This window comes from Phycodurus eques, chromosome 16 (assembly GCF_024500275.1).
Source record: "Phycodurus eques isolate BA_2022a chromosome 16, UOR_Pequ_1.1, whole genome shotgun sequence".
Lineage (NCBI taxonomy): Eukaryota > Metazoa > Chordata > Actinopteri > Syngnathiformes > Syngnathidae > Phycodurus > Phycodurus eques.
In genome coordinates, this window is record NC_084540.1 from 16,913,303 (window position 1) to 16,936,298 (window position 22,996).

The 22,996-nt window shown below is 42.6% G+C and overlaps 2 protein-coding genes across 2 annotated transcripts in view; both read right to left on the reverse strand.

Annotated features, from left to right (window-relative positions):
- The window catches only part of gjc1 (gap junction protein gamma 1), a 36,865-nt gene extending 35,609 nt beyond the window's left edge, over window positions 1-1,256 (reverse strand). The window contains exon 1 of the mRNA XM_061699849.1: window positions 882-1,256. The gene's annotated coding sequence lies outside the window, so the exon portion shown is untranslated. The remainder of the gene's footprint in view (window positions 1-881) is intronic.
- A 5,232-nt stretch (window positions 1,257-6,488) lies between these two features.
- eftud2 (elongation factor Tu GTP binding domain containing 2) lies at window positions 6,489-22,732 on the reverse strand. The gene is made up of 28 exons (XM_061699848.1): window positions 22,600-22,732; window positions 21,540-21,658; window positions 21,308-21,470; window positions 20,573-20,651; window positions 19,405-19,480; window positions 19,230-19,295; window positions 19,117-19,152; window positions 18,490-18,580; window positions 18,347-18,429; window positions 18,104-18,270; window positions 17,901-18,025; window positions 17,770-17,833; window positions 17,606-17,696; window positions 17,385-17,520; window positions 16,827-16,954; window positions 16,225-16,418; window positions 16,030-16,141; window positions 15,815-15,955; window positions 15,644-15,745; window positions 15,481-15,563; window positions 14,757-14,843; window positions 13,937-14,063; window positions 13,180-13,267; window positions 12,077-12,195; window positions 11,698-11,792; window positions 11,477-11,630; window positions 6,881-6,988; window positions 6,489-6,787 (listed from the first exon to the last, which is right to left on the reverse strand). The coding sequence occupies exons 2-28, from the start codon at window positions 21,645-21,647 to the stop codon at window positions 6,692-6,694; spliced, it is 2,919 nt and encodes a 972-aa protein (XP_061555832.1). The 5' UTR covers window positions 21,648-21,658; window positions 22,600-22,732; the 3' UTR covers window positions 6,489-6,691.
- Between the last annotated feature and the right edge of the window lie 264 nt (window positions 22,733-22,996).

Genomic DNA, 22,996 nt, shown 5'->3' on the forward strand with positions numbered 1-22,996 from the left:
GGCTTCAGCGCTGGCGCTGCCACACACAATCTTCCACTCATTGCTCTTCAATGCAGGTGACCAATCCCCAGCCCCCTCCCCTCCCCCATTAGGGACACCTAACTGTGAGATCTAAGAAAAGATAGGTTAAAAAAAATATACAATAAATAAAGACAAGAAAATAACAATACTAATAAAATCATACTTTTTAAAAAAAAAGTTTTGTTGAAAATATATATTCTTTAAAGTGCATTCTTTACTGCTGCGCCTCCCCCAACTAAAGCACTGCCGTAAAATAATGAATGTAACCCCTCACAACAAAATGCATCTTCAAATGTTAGTTTTGCATGTTTATCCAAACAACAACAAAAACATCAAGTGATGTTTGCTCTTGATTGAACAAAATATAAGAAGCAGCTCTTTGATATTTGGGATGTGAGTGGCAATCAAATCTGAGCACAGCAAAGGCAATATTTCATTTGCTAATTGTGGGCTACATCCAGCACAACATTCAAGCTCCAGGTGCATCGTTTTAGATTTAAAAGGTAAAAAAGAAAAAGAAAAAATGACGTTTGGTTGATCGAGTGCATGCATGGCGTTGCGCGTGCACGAGCTCCAATTAAGACGCGCGTGCGCAGCGGAAGAAGTCACTGGCATTCGTTAATGTGTGCAAATGTCACATGAAACGAATTCCCCCGTGTAGAAACGATTCAACATTTGAAATCCAATCTGTCAGACGCATGCGAGCATTTGTGCACGCGCCACGGTGTCAAAAGGCGCGTGCACGAGGCCCCCAAACTGGGGCTGGGGGGCGTCACACGTTCGGAACCAAAAATGGACTTTGTAACATGACAATCATCATAATTGGGGGGAGAAAATATGAATAGTAAGTGGTTGCTTACCGCTGTGCGAGTCTGTGAAGATGCTTTAGGATTCAAGAAGCAGCCCAGGAGGAGGAGGAGGTCTGAGGAGGAGGAGGAGGAGGGTTTTTTTTCTCTGGGACTTGGCTCGGTCCAAACTTGAAGATCTGCCGGACTTTCACTCCTAGTGTTGAATTCTTACAGTTTCATTGTCCCCCCCCCCCCCACCCCCTCTTCTTCTTTCTTCACACCCCCAGCCTTCTTTTGTCCATGTCAGCCTCCCTGCACAACAATGTGGTCACTATGTGGTCTGCTGCGTAAAAGCGCCGCCACGAGCCCCGCGGGCCCGTTCCGCCACGGCGGTACCGGATGATGGTGATGATGTTCGGGTCATGTTGACGCTGTGAACCGAACCTTTTTTTTTTTTTTTTTTTTTTTTTTCCCTGCTTCCGGAGGAGGACCGACCGCTCCCGACGATGACAGCCGAAATCGGCACTCACGAGTCGGTCATATGCTTGGATCAGGCTCGCTCACACGGTTGCCCCCGGTATTGTCTTCCCCCGCTGCGCATCTTCCGCGGACCACCGAGTCGCCGATCTGTTGATCACCGGGGAGCGGCGCTCAAATCGCGGTGAGTGGCTGGACTGGGGAGGCGTGGCGGCGGTGGTCCTCGGTTCCTATTTTTCCGGAGATTCCTCAACGTGCAAGTCCGACGGCGGCCGAACCGAACCGGGGGTCCGCGCTTGAGTGACAGCGTGGGGAGGGACCGGGTGGAGGAGCGAGCAAAGCGCGTGCGCATCTGTGACCGTGCGCGCTCCCGATGGGTCAGCATCTGTTTCATTAATAAAGGAGCAGAGACCAGAAAATGATGAAATTATGAATCAAATTACTATTTAAGCAAGTGTGAGGTAGGTTGGTTGATAGATAGATAAGATAGAAAATGTACGTGGAATACAATACAATTTTTTAAAAAAAACATTGTTTTTAATTAATGTGTGGCTCCATTTAATGTGAATAAACTGCTAAAGTTAGATTTCCATGAAAACTGTCATTAAAAGAACCAATGACATTACCACGTTGTTTGGATTTGAGGGGACTGATGGAGATTTTATTTTATTTTTTTTGAGGTTATGCAGGATTTGGGGAATCTTTTTTGGGGGTATTTGGAAAAATTGGCTCTTGGACAATTTAGGGTTTTGGGGGATATTTTATGTTTTAGGGAGAACGGGGGCTTTGGGGACATATTTTCAGGTTTGGGGGATTTTTGTCGATTTTGAGGGGGATTTTTTATTTTTAAGAAATTGAAATACGTTGCGCTGTCACTTCATTGTTCATGTATGGACCGTCGCTTCCTGTCTCACTTAGCGGGTGATGATGTGACCCGTGTCTGTGATTGATGATTCAGGATTTGAGGGGTGCTGCGGGGGCCAGGAGTCACGCTGCCACGTGGCGACATTTTGTGAAGGGGTTGGGGGGGGGGGGGGGCTCCAGGCGATTTGAGCACGGGCACAGCTACAGTCAACACCGACAACCCAGCATCCAATCACTAAACACTCAAAGGTGAAGTGCCAATCGCAGGGCACATATAGACAAACAACCATTATTTCTCACACCTATGGACAATTTAAAGACCCTGTAAAGTCATCTTCATGTTTTGTTTCTAAATACATCAAATGTATTTGAAGTGCTGAAAAGGTGCAAATTGATGACATGACTTGGTCTCCCAAATTGTTGAGATGTATGGTTAAACTCTTTTATCATCGCAGTTGTACAGATTTTTTGGGTCGGGGATAAAAAACAAGCCCGAGTATGCGCTTGACTCCTCAGCAGCCTCATTTCAGCTGAGGCGATTCTTTTTTTTTTTATTATTCATTCAGATTTGGCAGACTTTTCCACAACACTTCTGTGAAGATATTTTTGGGTTAGTTTACAAAACCAACCATGCATGCATGCATGCATGCTTTTTTGGAATGTGGAAGGAAAACAGAGAACCTGGAAAAATCCCACACCCGAAACCTAATTTGAAGGGAAAGACAACTCATTTGCTTACAGAAGCACCTCTGCATACACATGAGCAATATGGATTTTTTTTTTCCGGGAGCAAACCAGCCCCCTATAGTGAGTACTAAAAATACCACTTATTTTTGTGACTTTTGTATGAAATGTAATGCACATGTAAAACACATTAAGAGAAATGGACTTTTAAAAAAAATACTTTGAATACTAATGTTAATTGTCTCTTTACCTCATTTTATAGGAGTTATAATGTTAATAGCCATCCAGTAATTTACACCTCGACTTTAATTTTATGAATACACGCACATGACACAACAGCGAGCTTCACTCATTCCAGTTCAAACAGAGGACAGCGGTGCTGTGTCTGACCACCGCAATGTGAATTGCAGTGAACTAATGACAATATGCTAATGATAATACTGTGTAACTTGGTAATGAGTGGTAGAATTTCAGAAATGTTCCACATATCCTGGTTTAAGACAGGTACTTACACTATGACTGTGTGTCACTGGAAGGCAGTGCATTGCTCCGTGCAGATACAGTAAAGTGGCCAGAGGCGAATTGGGGAGAGGTGGGAGGGATTGGGTGGAACAAACCTCTTTTGAGGCAAGGACAGGCGCTTTATTTTTGTTATTAACATATTATGCAGAAACCAAGGTCATACAGTGTAAAAATAAAAAATCAAAAATCCTTCAAATTCTTGAGACTCACTTTGTAAAGTCTGAACGGTGAGGTAAAAGTCGACAGAAAAAGGTGACTGATGACACAGTGGAGAGCAGATGGAGCCCAGAAAAGGGGTCCATCTTGGCCCCCAACGCACCATAAGACTCTCTCTGTGTCTTTTGCCGCTATGGTCTATATTTAGCACCGCATGGGACCACAGATTGTAACAAGTGCTCGGGGGCCCTTCAGTGCTCAGACCGGCAAGAACCGCCGCCATCCGTCTCGTAGCTCGCAGCCGGCAACGGTCCAGCGACTCATGCCAAAGCGCTAGAGGAGCACAAGTGATGGGGGTCACGTCAGCTGAAGTCAGCCTTTTTTCCCGTCAGGGGTGAAGGGCTCTTGAAGACTTTCAGTGGTGCCTTGAGATACGCGTTTAATTTCTTCTGTGACCACGCTCGTAACCTAACAACACTTGATAGCGGTTGGAATCTCTTCCACTCTGGAGTTTCCCACGGTAAAAAGCAACCGAGCAGGCGTGGGCATACTTGCATACTTACATGTCCCCCCTGGCTCGGTGCCTGTACAGTGGACAACAGGGTAGCCTCAGACTGTTTGTGTTCAAATATCTGTTGCTTAAAGGGGCTATACCACTGAAAAATAGATGCTATTCGTTAGGCCATCTATAGCATTTCCCGATGGCGTTTAAGCGTTAACATTAAGATCGCGGATATAAAGGCCAAGCTATGTGGGTGTTTAAAATACATTACATCTAATTCTTTGTAATACTTTGTTTCATGTTTAGTTTGACAGTAAACTTCAACTGGGAGTAGCAGACAAGTTTGGAGCCTCTTTTTTTTTTTTTTTTGAAGAAGAACTGTTCACTATTTCTATCTGCCAAACCACTGCGCGCAAGTTTTTTGCTCAAAAATCAAATCAAAATAGATCTAGCAAATGACAACGCGTATTTGTTAGCGGTGTCACTTGTATCTTAAGGCACCGCTGTATATGTCATAAAGTTTTAGTTTTTATTTGTATAGGCCTTAACTCATTCACTGCCATTGACGGCTGTTGAATTCAAATATCGATGTTAACTTAAGTCTAAAAGTAATTCACAGGCCCGCAGTTGATAACGCTTGGCGACATCCCCTGGTCTAAACCCCTCAAACCAGGTAAAAAAACAAAAAACAACTCAAAAAGCCATTTGGTGGAATAAAGAAAGAAACCTTGAGAACATAATAGTATGATGAGGCAATTATATATTCATGTATCACAGACATAGCCCTCTGAGGCGTACATCTACAATGTGGCCCGTGATAAAAATGAGTTTGACACCCCTACTTTATGGGGTGACAAAACACAAAATCAAAACTCAAAAGAAAAAAAAAAAAAACAAAATCCTGAGCTGAAGTTTCAAGAGGTTTGACATCAGGGCTTGAAGGACATGTTTTTGTTTAAGGAATTTTGGCTTTAGGCTCGAGGCTTTTTTTTTTTTTGAATAATTGTTTGATTCTCTGCTTGAATAAAATCAATCCCATTTCTTCCTCTCCAGTCCAAGTCTCACCCCAACTACGTGACTGTTCCCTATTCTGTCCTCGCCATCACCATCACCTACAGGACAGTAGAGGCCGACGAGGCTTATAGGGTGTCATGATGGGGGTGTACTAGTCAGTGTCGAGCGATAGACTGAGCCGATCCGACACCCTCTGAAGTCCTGCGAAGGCGTCAAGACAAGTCCGTCCATCCGTCAACATCACGTGCGTTCAGATACTGTAAAACTCTTTGGTAGACATCCCAGGTACATGGACAGTAGCTCTGTAGCTTGTATATCAAAGGACTCCAAACAAAGTATCAATATTTATATGTGCATTGCAAGTCATGTCGCTTCAGTGTCTTCTCTGCCATGTGGCATCAGTCTCTTTTTTTCTTCCTGACTTTGGCTTGGTCCCCGCCTGCCTCTGTACATTCGTCGGCCTATCCATCAGTCACGGCCCACACAGTGTCGCGAGCGGACACGCTGATCTCCCCAAACATCGCCGGAAACGCGACCTCGCGCCGCGACTCCTCGGTCGAAAAGTTTTTGGCCGGATAGGAGCTGCTGTCCGGCTTCCATTGGCAAATGTTTTGAGCTTTTTTTTGTGTGTTTATGTCTCATGGGCGGATATCATTTCTTTGTGCGGTGTAAACCAAATGAAATGAAAATTGCTGTGTTCATGTACTGTAAGGTCAGAAGTTGTGAAATTGAATCCAGATCCCATGTAGCAACTTCGATGGGCTTGACCAATCCTTGTCATTTTGATTTCTTATCATTTTGATTTCTGTATCTTTTTTTTAATTTTTAATGTGGAACTGAAAGTTATCTTGTGGATTTGATAAATGTGAGGAAAATACTACAGAGATACCCTAATTGGCAACAACTCTGCAGTTAAAATGTCGATATACAGTGAACCCACGCCTATTTGTGTTTGTTATACACAAATTCATTTACTGCCGTGTTTGCTGAAAAATTCAACCATTTGCAGCTTTCGGGTGCATTGTGCTCTTTTTGTAATACCCTAAGATGCCACAAAAGCCCTGACTAATAGGAAAGTAGTAATTGGTGTCAGGAAGTACATCTCGACTGTTTAAGATATTTATGTCAGGGAGAAGCTGTTTTGTCTGGGTTGTTAAGGAGAGTCTTTGCAGCCTGTGTATGGTTTTGAGTTGCAGAATGATTATTTTTAAGGGTAATCCTGCAAGAGGAGTTTGAAACGGTGTTTTGGGATCAGAGTGTGTGGTATAACTACAGCTTAAACTATTAATATAGGTAAGTAAATAAGTACAAATATTTTTTTGGGGGTGGCGGCAGGGCTTGGTCCCTATCCCCCGTGGGGTTTACTGTAATGTCATTGCATGGACATCTAAACTCAACAAACTGGCATCAAGTGTGGGATTTTCTTGAGTAAAAATGAAAAAAATGAAACATAGTTCAAACACAGATTTTTTTTTATTATCGTTATTCAAATTAACATGTTTTTAAAAGCGTTTTCAGTTGTTTTTGTGTATTCTACAACAATATTCTGTACATATAGAAAATAAAAGGACAGTACAAAATGAATGCATATCAGAATGTCCATGGACTTGTGGATTTTTTTTTTTTAAAGAAATAAAGAGGCTGAGCCGCATTCTAGTTGCACTCACATGGGATAATTCAGCACCACGTCTTGTTTGGCCAGCTCCAACAACATAGGATCGTCGAAGAACTTGCTGATACTTACGTCCTCGCTCAAACCCTGCCACGCAAGCAATACGGGAGGGCGTCAGTCATGACGGAAGAAAGGAAAGCAACTGCTGAACGTGAAGAAGAAGAAGAAGAAGCAGCTTACCTTGCGTCGTCGGGTCTTGATCATGAACTCTCTGGCCAGGTGGGGGGCGGGCTGGGGCTCCAAGGGCCTTATCACGATGCTCTTGTCCAGCGGGTCACCGGGAACAATCTGGAGAATACAGAACACGTTGTATATATTTTAGAAAAACAGTGATTTACATAGCATACATAGAAATGTATTGTAAACTGTAAAAAGTGTACAATATAAGAGAATGCAAAGAAATAAACTGGTTTTATAAAGTGTAATTAAGCTCAAAATCTCTCTCTCTCTCACACACACACACACACACACACACACACACACGTGCGTGTACACGTGTATACACTGTGTGCCTATATAAGAGAAGAAAAAACAACAACTTTTGGCAGAAACTGTAAAAGCTTTTTGCGGAGATACCGTGTCACTGTTTTGACATTATCTTACTTTTATAGGATCTGTAAAAACAGCGTGGACATGGGGGACCAAATCATGTCACCAACATTTTGCCTTTGGAGGTCGTATCAGAGCTGTAACCAAGGTGGGACGGAATCTATCACTATGGGGATGGCTGGAAAGGCGGGACAAAAAGTGTGTTTAACCCCTGAAAATCACATCCCCCGCCCACAGCCTTTCAACAGTAAATATCCTCTGATTTCTGCAGTCCTGCGTGAAAGCAGACAGATATTTATTCAACATAAGACATTTTCAAACATCAGCTTTGACTTTGGAAAGCATTTTCCCCTATTTTCAGAAACGTTACGGACCAAACCAGTAACTGAATCATGATTAATTTATGGGAAAACGTACTAGTGAGATTAATGTATTACCAAATTAATCGTTATTTGCAGTCATAGTATGAATAACCTGTAATTAACGTGTAGTTGAACCTGAAGCAAATGAAACTAGTAGCCCTTCGCATTACCGTACACAAGAAGTAGCTCTCAGTTTCAAAAAGGTTGAGGAGCACATCACTCCCTCTCGTGTCATATTGCTTTGTAGTTTTTTTTTATAATTTTATTTGGATTTGTTTAATTATTCAATAACAATAAATGAGTAAATAAACAGTAGTCAGGAAAAAAAAACATTTTGCAATAAATTATTGCAAAATACATATTTATCCAATTCATCAATGGAATAATTGATTCCGAATATTATACAGCGAGAGCCCTATTTTGACGTACAAAATTTTGCGTGCCGCTGACGCCAACTAATTATCTGATCACGGTGATGCCGTGTCGCTGTGTGAGCGTGCACGGTTGAGGCAATTCTTCACTTTGCTGGGTTTGGTGTGAAAGGCTGGATTCATGTTACAGCTCAGATGCATCCATTTTTTGGGTGGTCTTATTCCAATCAGAAAATCGCCCCAACATTAGAATTTCAAGCACCCTCCAGAGAGATTACATGTCCACAAGATGCATCTATCTGGTCCGCTTGGGAAATAGTCTCATTTGTATCAAGCTGAGGGGGGTAATCTGAGAAACAATCCATCAGAGGTTTAAAAAAATAAAATAAAAACTTGACAGTCTCGCTGAGTGGACCTTTTTGTGTGTGTGTGTGTGTGTGTGTGTGTGATTCATTGGCGAGTGTATCACGCTGCTGCCACTGACTCAGGAGCGCGTCCATCACACTGATTGAGGCGGAGATGTGCAAGCGCAGCTGGTGACCGGTGCTGGCATCAGTACGACGTTGGCAGGTTGAGCAAGGAGTTTTTTTTTTTTAAATAATGATTTGGCTGTTGAGTCACACAAACCTCAAGCACGCCATTAGTCTCATTGTCAGGTAATACTGTCACAACATACCGGACTGTCTCTCCCATGAGGCTTCTTCTCTTCCCAACTTTAGGGTGATGTAAAAAAGTTCCTCTGTTCAGAAATGCCCCTTTCTAATATGACATTGATGGCTTAATTCACTCTTCTTGCGCGCACATGTTATCGTAATGCAAAAAGATACCCTCAAAAGGCGTTTCACACGCAGGGCAAATTGTGGGCACATAAAGAAAGAAAGAAAAATCCATGATGGTCACTGAAGTTAATTGAAACTGACAAGACTGGAATTTAATAACATGCAAGTCACAAAGCTATTGGAGATAATGTCCTTTGGAGAAAAGGTGGATTTTTTTTTTTTTTAATCCCGCCAGCTCATCACGCTGAGGCGTTATCCTCTCGAGCTAAAGGTACAATGAAATCTCAAGATAATCCAGTGTATTTGGGAGTTAAACGTGCCGCCCAGTGTAAGAAAGCTATGTCTCTGCTGAAAATAATGGATCCTCCAACAGGATAATGAGCGAAACAGAATGGTTACCACATATGCAGAATATTCACAAGAGCCAAAAGAGTTATGAAGTAAAGCGTCTTCAATCGCCACCACTCACTCCCCCCCCCCAAAAAAGTTGACTTGACTTCAGTCTGACCTGAATGAATGAGTGAGTATCTACCAGGCAAGACACCCAACGTTTTCCTGGCCTCAGGAAGCGATAACACATGGGAAGAAACCATCAAGTTGCGAGGCTGAAGGCAAATCAACAGATGGACGGAACAGAAAGTTGACATCGATTACAAGCTGGCACTGGCAGACCACCAGCACACTAACTGAGTTTAATGGGGCAAACAAACCTGTCGTCCAGTGGCAGCTGTATCAATACCAGCTAGTCCGTTTTGCCCAAAGCCGTGGTGCCGCAAAAGACGGATGCTGAGTAAGTAAATATGTAATCATGCTATCCACTGATGATGTGACTCGCTGCTGGAGGCCACTAAGGGACAAGGACACCGGTTTGGAGAAATAAATCATTCCTTTGGGACGGCGTTACGACCGACCATTAATAGGAAACGCTACATTTCAGCTGACTGCAAACACTAACGTCACGTATCAGCTATGAAAAAATGAAGCCCGGAGAAAGTGTCCATATTTGACCAGAAAAAACACAGGCCCTGACTCAACAATATATACTAATAAATAGGTGCATTTTAGAAAAGTTCAGTTATTTCAACAGCTCAATTCAAAAAGCGAAACTAACATGCAGCTTTATTACGATGGTAAGAGTTTTCAGATGGGCGATTCTTACATAATTTCTACAAATTATTTCAATTCTTTTTTTATTATTTATGTACTGTTATAATTACTTGAGGTGGTGAATTGTGGGATTTCTTCAGCTGAAAACGAATCAACAAAATTATAAGAAATAATATTTCAGTGTGTAATTAAGCTATAAAAGTTTCACTTTTTGAATGGACCTACTGAAATAAGTTTTCCCCCTACATTATAATTTATTGAGATGCACCTGTACACTATGATCAGTTGCACACAACCCATAAAACTTACATTTCAATTTAAAGCTTCCAAGTGAACATCATAAGCAGTTTTCATAGATTCTGTTTCTTGTATGCTCCCACTGAGGCATTCAGGTGCTAACATGACACCTTATTACACCGCTTCCAGATGAAGGACTTTGCCTTAATAAGCACAGATCTCATCTAAGTGGATCTTAATGTCGGGCGACAGCCGCTGAGAGCGCGCACAAACACGTCGGACATGGCAGCCCGAGACGAGGCTTAAATCTTAATGACTCAACACTCTGCGCACATCAGCGGTGATTGAGGCAGAGTGGCGTACGTGACGTGTGCGGGGGCGGGGCTGCTGCGCGGCAAATTTTTGTTGCGCACGGGTTGGCACGTGTGCGTACTATGCTGCGTCACAGTCTTGCACTAAAGAAGTTTTGTACTGTTTTCGATTGGCTGACTGCAGTATATAAACTCACTAAACACAACAATAGATAGAGGTTGTACATAACTTTTTTGGTTGTTGTTTTAAACAGAAAACTACTAAATTTACAAGCGTTATAATTTACGACACGTGTCAGAAAGGTTCCAGGAATTCAATATGGGCCAGACGATCAATCAGCACGTCTACAAAGAAATCTTGCAGCAATTGCTTCGTTCAGTGCGCGAGGAGAGAGTTGTGGCAGGAAAAGTCACGGCTGCTTAACCATGACAATGCACCTACTCATCTGACAGTTCCTGGCATCACCAAGCTGGAGCTTTTTGCTCTTTCCCAAGCTCAAGTGAGTTATAAAAGAGACCCGTTTTCAAGACGTAGATGACAACAAGATGGCCGTATCGAAGGAGTTGCAGAGGATCCTGGAAGAATCCTCCCAGGATTGCACGAAGGCATGGCAGAGATGGCTGGGATAGTGTGTTAAGACTCTGGAGGGACCACGTCAAAGGAGAAAACATATTTTTATACTACAGTCCTGCAACTTTTGGCACACCTCGTATTTTCCCTTGAGGGATAATTAGTACAAAAAAAATATATCAAAATTAAACGCAAACAAATTATGGTAAATTCCCATACAATTCCATTAATTCAATGTGGAAACCCCAATCAGACAGCTCAAAGCAAAACAGACACAACAAATCCTGTATGTACACTGTATGTTGTGTTACATATACTGTACATTCTGGCTTTTTGTTTTAATGAACAAAAAATATGTTACAAAAAGGTCATTTTACTGTTTTGCTTAGGATCTACATTATAATCCTTGTACTTCCCGATCAAAACAACAGTTTGTGTCATCACTATGCTTATTTGAGGCATAAAATTAATTTGCTGTCACACTCATACCTGCCAGTGGTGGAAGACGGACAGAGCAAAGGCCTGCCCCTGCGTGTGCGTGCGAAGGTCGGTCTCGAAGCCAAAGGAGTCAATGGCCGGGATGAAGGCCTTAATGGTGTAGAGGGGAGAGCCCGGGATGGGCGCGTCCTGCGTGACGTGACCTCTGCGAAACAACGACGACAATGTGAATCCCGACTCCACAGTTCTTAAGACTCGGGACTGGAACCGACCTCCTCCGGGCGAGCACCGTGTAGACGGCGGAGACGCAATCAGCCGGAGCCTGAACCTCCACAAAGTAGTATGGCTCCATCAACCTTGGAGTGGCCTGGAACGTACACCCAAAAAAAACCAAAACAAAACAGAAAAAACACGGTAAACATGCAGCTAACACACGCTATAGTTGACACGGTCAAAACGAGATGAGGAGACGAGCCAAAAATTATGAGCGAGGAACGTCGCTGCGTGGCAATTAAAGAGAACGATCGTCAGCAAAATGCAAAGGTGTAATCAGGGTAATGGAACATTAAAGAAAGCGAGTCTGTAGGCGTCTAATGGCAGACGGGAAGAAGGGTCGGTTGAGGCGGGGGCCCGGGGCCTCGATGAGCTCACCATGAGGAAGGCCGAGTACACCACCCTCCTGGCGGTCGGGATGACCTGGCCCCCTCCGCGGTGCAACGGCTCTTGAGCGATGACCGCATCCAGGATCTTGAACTTGACGTTCCTGATGGCTGAGGGATATTCAGAAGGTAGAAGAAGGTCAAGGAGGAAAAATACATCATCAATGGCAATGCTCTTGCACATACGGCTGGTGAAGTTGAGGTGCGTATAGAGAAAGATGCTCGTACGCTGCGCCAAGTCAGCAGGTTTCTGGCCGGATTTCAAGTCGGCCGACTCACTTTTGAATCAATTAGAAGTCTCACCGGAGGTCATTTGTCGTTTGGCATAGGAAACGAACGCGCAGCAATTGGCAGCTCTCAAGTGTTATAACGATCGGAAGTATTTTAGTGTCATAAATTTGGTCACGGGCAGCACAGCAGATGCGTGTCTCGCACATCAGACACGTGGCTAGCACATCTGCCTCACAGTTGAGAAGTCATGGGTTGGAATCTCTGCTCAGGCCTTCCTGTGCGAAGCGAAAGCTGCAATTTCTCCCTACTTTTGCGTGGGTTTTCTCTCTGTACTCGGGTTTCCTTCCAAATTACAACAACACGCATGTTAGATTCATTGAAGGTTCCAAATTATCTATTGGTGTGACTGTTTGTTTGTTTATACATGCCCTGCGATTGACTGGCAACCAGTCCGCAAGACAGCTGGAATAAGGTCCATCTTATCCTCCAGCCTAATGAGAACAGGCGCTATTGAAAATTTTAAAATGTGGTGGCAGTTGAAGTAGTTACAACTAGATTTCCCAAACATAGTAGCTTTTCCCCTGTATGAACCTCTACAAAATGGATGAACCGCAATGTACAAATGTTCGAAGGATGTCTACATCTACACTGTTGTCTTTTTTTTTTTTTTTTTTTTTTTTTTAAACGTAAAATTCTTTATTCTAAGTTTTGTCTTTAGAATTAGCTGCCCAAGACGAGAAGGAAAACATCTTGATACAGATTGTCGTTCTCGGTTTAGCTACGTCTGTAGTGCGAGGTTAAATTAAAAAAAATATTTTCAAGTGCCGCGGGCTAAGTCCAGCTTCAAAGAGCAATAGGCCTTACGCTCATCACACAGAGGGCCCTCCCTGGTGCCCCACTGGAAACCCTGAACGATGCTGTCTTTCACCGAGCCCAGCAGTGCCTTGTCCACCTGTCAAGCACAACAACACACAGAATGGAAAAAAACATTTTTCATAGCTGCTGTAGCTACAGTAGCCGATAAAGGCACGATAGCTAGTGGTTAACACTGTCTGAGGGCATACTAGCTTCTGTGCTACGTCCTGTCTACAGTTATTGATACATTAATCTGGATTTTCTTTTTCTCTTAGCTTTCAGTGAGAATCCACACATTGATGACAAAATTAAAAAGCCAAATTGTTTTATAATGGGAAATATCGAGAAAATACATGATTACATCTGTCCAATGTGATTGTCAGTTTAATCAAGATCCGATCTAGATTGCCCAAGGAAACTGCCACTGAACGTACTCAAGTCCTTGTCAAGTTTGTAGCGCTAATGCTGGTTCTTATTGTAGTTAGTTCCCTTGGATAAAACATGAGCACCTTTTAGCTACTACAATCCAAAATGTGAAGTTTGAAGTAAAATTTACTTTTTAATTGCTTGAATCTGTTGAGTGCCTGCCCACCTGTCAAGCCAATTCTTGAAAATGTTTCTGGTTAATTTTCATAATAACCGCCCCCTTAATTTGACTAAAGCATGCCACAGACATAATATTAAGACACCTGGGAGCTGTTGTAAAATGTGCAAAAAATTTATGACGTCTGCTCAGAGGTCTCAGTCGCCTCCAAGTGAGTCTAACCTCCGAAGGCAGCGTGTCGTCCACCAGGATGTTGGGCCCCGTTGTGTCAGGTCCGAAGGCCCAGATGGATCTGGCGGCCAGCAGATCCCAGTCGTACTTTGTCTGGAAAAACTCTCCCAGCTTCTTCCTGGAGGAGAAGAGGTTGGGGTTAAGAAAGGTGCTTTGCGTGAAGTGTCAGCTGTAACATAAAGGAGATTGGTTGATTGGGGCGGGCAGAGAGGTTAATGGAAGAGGAAGCGGTTCGGTCTAATAGGGTGTGAAGTGTGTCGCTTTTGTGGCACCGTCGCACCTGTACAACCCCACACACACACGTATCACAGGGAGAGGAAATCTCATATGTGCTTTCAGAGCATTTTCAATTAGCGTAAGTGAGCTGATCAATACAGCGAGGAGGCAATTTAAAAGAGGTCCACGTTCTTTTCACCAAACACTGCACAACATATTTTATTTTCTGTCCAAATAGTCCGCAAGAGAAATGCCCTATAAAAAACATCATTTGAATTAAATGCAATTCCAGAAAAAACACACACTCCACTGAATTAAAAGTCATCAGGCTGTGGCACGTCACTTAAAAATGAAAAAGAATATTGAGTAGTCGTACATTCTTCCATCATGGCTTTTAATTAAAAGACCAAATGGTCACTCCTGCATGCCTGGCGCATTTGTCACCCGCTAACTGAGGAATAAAGAAGAAATATGGCGACGTCTCGGGAGCCGTTACGCGAATGTCTTGCGGTATGTCCAACATTACAACTCGCCCCTTTTAATTCATCATGGGATAACTCGATGTGTGGAAGCTGCGAGATGGCCGGCGTCATACCTGTTCCAAGTAATCTGCACCACCTCGTTCTCGATGTCCTCGGCTAACCCCTTCTCCAAGGGCTCAGCGATCATGGTGATCTTGTTCCTGCCAATGGCAAGACGCAGTCACCTGTCAATCACTTGCTCTGACAACACCGGCTAGACGGGGAGGAGGAGGCGAGGCCAACCCTGACTGCAACTCTTTTTTAATTCTATGATAACATAAAGCTCACCGGCCCCACGTTCAGGCATACCTAATGAGATCCAGTATTAGAACAAAAATTATGCTTTTACAATAGATAATGACGTTCAATTTTGATGGACAGTCAGGTGAGGTAGTCATTTAAAATGAAAGTTTTTTTAAAAAATGACTTTAATGCCTTGTATAGAAATAGTTGAGACTCTGCAGTGACTATCCAGCAAGAGAGAAATTAAACAACCACGTCCATATTTTATCATCTGCCAGTTTAGAAGAATGTGTGAAACGCCTCCACTGGTATGTGCACTACGTGTGCTGTAATTCTTTATCCTTGGGGTATTTTGACAAAGGCATGTCACAAGCATGTTATCAAGACACCTAGGTACTGTCATAAACTGTGAAAATAATGCATAATGTCTCCTTTAACACTGACTGCAGCTTGAAGAGCATCTTCGAATATTATGACTCTCTCATACACCACTGCAAATTACAGACAGACAGATTTCTTGTATTACATTTTGCAGCGCAGTTACCCAATACTCACTTTTTATTTGGCGTCTCAGCAAAACACTTTAAAGACGACGTCTCCACGACTGTTTCGCAGAAAGTCACGACCGGGTCGGCAACCTGCAGACAGGAAGAACTGTGTCATAAAACAAAAACAAAAAAAAACGGGGAAATATAACAACAAAAATGATTTAAAATACTTTAATGTCGATCTCAGAGTACATCTTGCGCAGGTCGTGCATAACACAGTCCAGGTAGAGCTCCCCTGTGCCCAAGATGACGTGCTCTCCAGACTCCTCCACCTATCAAAACACACATGAAGCAAGCTGCACTTTCTAGAGACTTGCACCTCCTCAACTGGTGTGACGCACCTTTGTGGTGAGGGAGGGGTAACTCTTGTTGACCTTCCGCAGTCCATCCAACATTTTGGGCAGCTCTGATGGGTTAACGGGCTCCACTGCGATTTTAATCACAGACGCTGTATTGAACTTCAACGGTCTGAAAATTTGAGCCTGGTGCGAGACAGAGAAGTTGATGAAGCACTCGTTCATTTTAAGGCTTTACCGCCACTTGTTGGGAGTCTGACCTCCTCGTTCCCTCGGGGCTCTGTGATAGTGGCTGTTTTGACAATGGGCTGGTCACATCCTTCGATAAGGACCCAGTTCCCGGCAGGAACTCGATTCACTTCAATTTGATATCTTCAAAAAGCAGAAGAGACAAGACTTCATTTATTAAAAAAGAAAAACACTAACTTTAAAAAGTCCAAATCCTCGAGGCGTACCTGGCGACGGAAATCCAGAGCCGGCCGACGGTGCAGACTTGGGAATCCTCCTCATCCTCCAGGGTGTAGTTTTCGCCCAACACCTTGACAGGCTGGCCCGCCTGCATGGTCCCGCTCAGCACGCGGCCAAAAGCGTGGAACTGAACGCCGTCCTCGGTGCTGTACATCTTGGTGGTGTGGCACATCAGAGGACCCTGCACAAAAGAATGTTAATGTTACTGACTAAGAGCTTTGGCGAGTCTTTAAATAAACTTTTAACAGTTGTTAATGGGCACTATATGTACAAAGTTATTGTGACACATGGCCAGCAATTGAAAAGTGAAGAAAATGTGGCATACAATCTCTGTTCTAGTTCATCCCAATGGTATTTTATGGGCTTGTTCTTCCATATCAAACCAACCAAAGCATACCTTTATGCACAAAGAGCCTTCCCTACGCTGTTCCCACAAAGATGGAAGCAGATAATTATCCAAGACACTTTCTTTAGATGAAAAATTAAGATTCAGGAACATGTCACAATACTTTTGTCCCTGTGGTGATTACTGTTTATCCTTAAGGTAATAGAGTGATGGGTCCTTTATCGTTTGCTCATAAAAACTCACTTCAGGGTCACACTCAGTCATGGCCTCCCCAAGGTCTGAGTCCAGACCGCCAGTGTAGGTGTGCTCTATCTTGTTCCGGGCGCCATCCTGTGGTGAGGGGATGTGGTGCACGCACATGTCCACCAAGCCTGCAGAGAACAGATCAGAGTTAAGGTGACACATACTGTATTGTTAGCTTAAGTCATATTTGAACGATTTGGGGTTTCTGAAATGCCTGCCCACCGATCAAGTGTCAAATTAAGTAAATCTTTTGTGGCGGATTGGTTAAATTGGTCAGTCGTGGTTTTGTGCAAGTGGCATTCACTTGCAGTCTGGACACGGAAGGGTGAACATCTACTCTGAAGGGAGTCCCCGAGTCTCCAGACGTTGCCAATAACACCTCACATTTGTTGAGAGTTGCTTTTTTGAATAATAGTTAGAAGGGTCAGAAAGTAGCTAAATGTAGTTGTTAAACACACACACACAAACAAACAAAAACAGAGGGACTGTAAAAGAAATTCACAATATGTTAATTAAAAGTCCGGCTTTCTAAGAAAAATAAAAAAAAGTTTGACGTACCGGTGAAGTCTCCAAAAAAGCGGTTGCACACCAGCCTCAATAGCGGCCTGATGTTTAATTTCAGTTCTTCTTTGCTCAGGTGGACCCCCAGTTCATCCAGAACCCTGGGGAGGGACGTGTCCACATCCCCGACCACCTAAACAAAGAGACGGTGTGAGGAAATGTGGTTTGATTGGACCCAGTGTGCATTGAACATTCTTGTGGAGGATTTTGTATCTAACCTGTGAAAGGATTTTGTAGAGTGGCTCTAGGACAAACTCCACAAAACTGCGCTGGGAGTTACTGGTGGGAGCTTTCTTAGTGAACTTGCGCCTGAATGACACAAAAAGAATAAACAACATGACAAAACATACATTCAATCGAAAAATATTGTGGAAACACTCACGTTTTGGGATTGAAATAAATGTCCCCCCAGAGTCTCTTGGAAAACTCAGTGTAATTGATGTCACCTGCAAACAAAGACACACACTCATGAGATAAGAGGCTTGTTAAAGTGTTTATGTGCAGTCGGCTCACCGTAAGTATCCGCGTAGATCTTTGCAAAGGAGCCCAGGGTGAAACAGATGCTGTACTGGGAGCTAGCGAAGCATACGTTTCCCAGGAGGGGAGAAACCACTAAGTTCTCGTCGGTGGAGTATGTGCTGAAGGGGGAAAGCGGGACAAATTAACACTCCGCGTCGTCACGGGAGGTTTATGTTGTGCGGGCGACTGCCACTTACTTGAGAAGACCGTTGACCTCGTCCACAATATGGCGAAGTTTGTAGTAGGCGTCAGTAGGGGGCAGTTTGAGCTCCACAATGAGCCGGTCCACCTTGTTGATGCAGATGGTGATGGCCATGCGCTCCTGGACAGCGTGCTTGATCAGGCGCTCCGTGTTCAGCATCACCTGGTTGACGACAACAGTGAGTCACGTGTCCGTGAACGTCTCCCAAAATGGCTACCGCCATTACGACACTACGTACTCCTTCGGCCGCGTCGATGAAGAGGACGACGCCGTCCGAGATGCGGATGCTGGATGTGACCTCATCGGAGAAGTTGACGTGACCTGTTAGGTATAAGAAACGTTTGCTTTCTGATGTTGACGTCACAAAACGAAGAGGAGTACCTGGTGTGTCCATGATGTTCAACAGGTAGGATTTGCCCCTGGAGTCGGGCAGGACCATTGTGACAGGTGTGCTCTTGATGCCCACGCCTCTCTGGGAAATAGACAAAACACTATATTTGATTCATAGTGACAGGATGGATATCCCCTCAAATAGTGGCCTGCTCTGTAATAGACACACCGTGCCTCAATTAACCGCCGGGTGCGGCATCCAGTCTTTTCCCCCCACTAGGGGGCTGGAATGAGCTTTACCATGACTGATAATAGCATGTGTCATGACAACCATACAGTGACTTTAAGTTCTTAACTATGTCGCTCACGGCAAGACCCAGCGGCCTACGAAGCAGTGGACTCGCTGAGCAGGGCCGCATGCAGATGCATGGTTGTCGTGGTGGGCTAATGTATGTAGAATTACAACTAAATGCTCAATAACTATATGCGTCAGCCCTGAATAAACCCTTTCCCCTAATAGATACATGGTACTGTCTGCAACTATGTAAACAGCTGACCACTTTATGAGGAACTACTGCATTAACACAAGGTTTAGATTTTTATCATCATTAAGAGATGCCTCTGTATTATTCATATTTCCACATGTGTGGGGGTTTTATGCTAATATGGCACACTCACCTCCTGTTCAGTAAAGAGGATGTCTGTGTACCGGAGCTGAAAGAGTCATGAGGCCTGGTGTTAGTCATTTTCACCATATTTAGGCGAGCTATTTTCACGTATGGCACACTCACGTCTATGTCGTCTCTCTTCCTGATCTCTGGGTGGGTCTGCTCAATCAGACAGTCCACGAAGCAGGTCTGAAAAGGAAAACGACGACATGTTATGTTGGGTTCATCTTAGGGAACAAATGCTTCACTGGGCAAAGTGCCACAGAGGAGGACACACAGATGGCGGACAGAATCTCACCTTGCCGTGGTGGAGGTGACCGCACAGGGTGACGTTACGGATCAGTTCGGGACTATCCATCAGGTCGGCGAGGAATCTGGCGGGAGGAGTAACATGACAGTTGGAGATCCCCAAAGCCATGCACACATATAACGACAAGCGGTACGAATTTGAGCATTTTCCCTCCCTTCTGATCAAATGATTATCACGTGTGGGATGTGTTTTAGAGTTTTTTTTCTCCCGAACTGCTTGGAAAACCATCGAGAACCTTAAATGTTACACCTTTTCAAATATTTACAGTAGCAAATCCTTCTGTGTGGTCAAGACCGAGTTGGGCTGAGCCATCCAACTCGGTGATTGTGACATGAAAGAGATCGATAGCTAATCAGTAAGCTTGCTGAAACTTGCGGTGTTGCCAGACACAAATAGAGGAGCAACTGCTTGTGTCGAATGCTTACATTAAGTGTCAGAAAAGTCATTCACCATGATAAAAATGAAACACAGGGTTTGCAACTGCAATGTAGTTAGTTACCAGATAAGCTAAGAGGTAGCCAAGCTTCTAGGGCTGGGAAAAATAAAAATAAATAAACAAATAGGTAACGAATAATTCAACTTAAATAAAATAGGTTCAAAGCTCCACCGGGACCAAAAAAAATAAAAATATTTAAAAAATAATAATAATTTAAAAAAAAGAAAACAACAAGAAAATCTAAGAAATCTCGCCTGCACTGTCCAGCATGCAGCAGATCGTATCATTCTAAATGAACCAATAGCGCCCTTGAATCGAATCAGCAACCACGAATCGTGACAACAATCGAATCGTAGCTAAAACAAATTGTTACACCCCTACTTATTAAGTTTTTATTTTTTTACCGTTTGTTCTGTAAAGCGATTGAAAGTGCACCGGAGGCTGTGTTTATCTTTGATCACTTGTGTGAACATTATAATACATTCTAACTAGCAGCAGTGGTAGGCTATATACTAAATTAACTAACATCGATGCCTTGTGTTGACAATCATAGATGTGCTGTTGTGGTATGTGAGTTATTTACATCTTTTTTTGGTGTAAAACGATCCCAAACATTTGGCATCCTCTTTTATGCAAGCTTTTGGTAGAGATTATGCTTAAACTTTTTTGGTAACCAAATTATTTGAATAATTTGTTGCAGCCCTGTGTGCGATTACTCACTCCATGTCGTAAACGGTGGCTGGTAACTCCTGCTCCATCAGCGTGAACTGCTTGTGTCGCACCGGCTTGATGATGGGCTCTAATGAAACGGCAAAAGAAGGATTAAAAGTACAGAAAATAATAGATGTTGAAAAGAATCAAAAAGTAGATTTACATATAATACACTTCATTAGGTGCAATCCAATACCAGCTAAATAAAGTGGCCAAAGCACCACTACAAGCACAATAATAAACATGTCGTAAAGTCAAAACTGAGCCTTACCTTGACTAAGGTTGATTTGTTTCATTTACTTTCCTTTGGGGTTTTTTTCCAGGGTATACCAAAAATGTTCATGCTGCATACTCAGTTAGTTCAATTAAATAGAAATATATTTGTATATATATTTTTATCATTTTTGTACAGACAGAAATTGTATGAATTAAAAACATTTACGCTGCCTTTTAAGGCCCTGGTGTTGCTGCCATATAGTATGTATGGGGGGGGGGGGGGTTGTTTGCAAATGTTAACAACATATATGTAAAATATAACACACACACATACATACATATATATATATACACATTTAAAAAATATAAAACAACCAATATAAGGCCAGCAGAAAACGTTTTACCTTACATTTCAAAAATATTTTTTCTCTCTACTTTTTTAAAATGCGAAACAGGTTAATTTGACCAGAAACATGTCTGTAGGGCTGGTTTATAAATTTTGTATTGAATTTCATTAGGTTTACCAACCTGTGAGAGGTTGTGTGTCTTCCTCCTGGACGATGGTTTCCACTTCCGGCCCGTACACCTCCTCGGCAGTCGGATAGTACTTTTTATCCTCGTGCAGCACCACTTCCATGCCGGGCACGTCCTCCTCAGCATCGGCCGGCTCGTCATCATCGTCCTCGTCCCCCTGCACAAGAAAATGACACGTTATTTCAAAAATGTTTAAATACACAGTCAAAACAGAGCTATACAACACCTCATCTGCGTCTCGGTCCTCTGCATCCAAGTCGTTCTCGTCGTCGTCATCAGAGTCCAGCGCGGGTCCGATGTAGGTGCCAAATTCATCATACAGATCAGCCTCCATTTGACAGAGAACTTGACCAAAAAGTCATGTGTTGATTAAACATAAATATGAGACACATGCACAATATAAATACAATGGCTCTGTAACAAGTGAATAACAAAACTGAAGCTGAATTACAATAGAGAAGACTATAATTCATTAGGTTTAGGTGTCCAATTGAATATTTAATTATTATTTAACATTAGTTGTACAGATCATATTTTTTTTGCGGTTGTGATGTTATCCAACTTGTACTGATGGCTCAGATTTTCTGACACTTCCAAATTTAATCAACTACTAATTCCTCTTAACTGGGTTGTATTTATTCAACTATGTATTTTAACTTTTTTTTCTACCTATGTTTTGAGTGCCACATTTTCTAATTTATCTTTGGAATTGATAAAAAAAAATAATAATTAACGTCATTATTACATGCTGTCTGTTTCGGTGTTTAACAAGCTTTCCAATGATACCAATCTTTTTAAAATACGATAGGAGATTAAGAAAGTTATGGAAGTTTGAAACTCAGATTTAACTTTCTTAATATTTAACATTGGAAAATGATACTTATATCACTGGAATCACTTTTAAAGATCTACCTGATAATGCTGCTCTCATGTGAATCAATTAACATTTGAAATTTTGCACTCAAACCTACTTTGTAATTTAGGCAAGTTTAATGGCTAAACGGCTCGTGCTAACTTAGCTTGCAGTGTTGCTATGAGAGTACATTTTAGATGCAATATTTATAAGCCAAATAAGAAAGAGTCTTGTGGACGACTGTGAATCTAAACCTATATTTCGCGCGTATGCATTAGCAATATGGTTTTAGTTCATTATTAGCATGCTAGCCGGCTAGCAGGGCAAAGAATGAATGACACCAGGGAAAACGTTCGCGTTACGTTAAGGTTGTAGCACGATAATGCTGACTTACGACGATCGACTGCGACGCTGATGGTGCAGAAACACTCACCTGTATTGTGCGACAGCGAAGAAATAAAGTACTATTCCCAAAATGATTTTGATAAATTCGTTCAGGTTTTAGCAGGGAAATCTATTATTTAAACAGCGCCATGCGCGAGAAAAGCCACTTCCGTTCTTTTTTCTTCTTCTCTTGGTTGAAAAGCGAAATAAGCGATCACACTCGATCGTTATCGCCCCCATTTTAACGTGCGGTAGGTTGTAGAATGCAATTCACAAACTTTTTAACGTTGACTTTAAAATAAGTTTACTTATTTACTTTCATCCAAAGAAATACAATGTATGTTTTTTTTTTTTGATAAAACTTTACTTTTGGTTTGATTTTCCATCTAACATCTTCAGAAACTTTGGTGGCATGGACTTTTTAAAATTATTATTATGGTGTGATT

Excerpts from the sequence above, each read along its gene's own strand:
- eftud2 (XM_061699848.1), bottom strand. The coding sequence starts at position 21,647 with ATGGAGGCTGATCTGTATGATGAATTTGGCACCTACATCGGACCCGCG. Across the intron at positions 20,652-21,307 it reads AGACACACAACCTCTCACAG|AGCCCATCATCAAGCCGGTG; the intron begins GTTGGTAAACCT and ends CCGTTTCATTAG. Across the intron at positions 13,268-13,936 it reads ACGACACGCTGCCTTCGGAG|GTGGACAAGGCACTGCTGGG; the intron begins GTTAGACTCACT and ends TGTGCTTGACAG.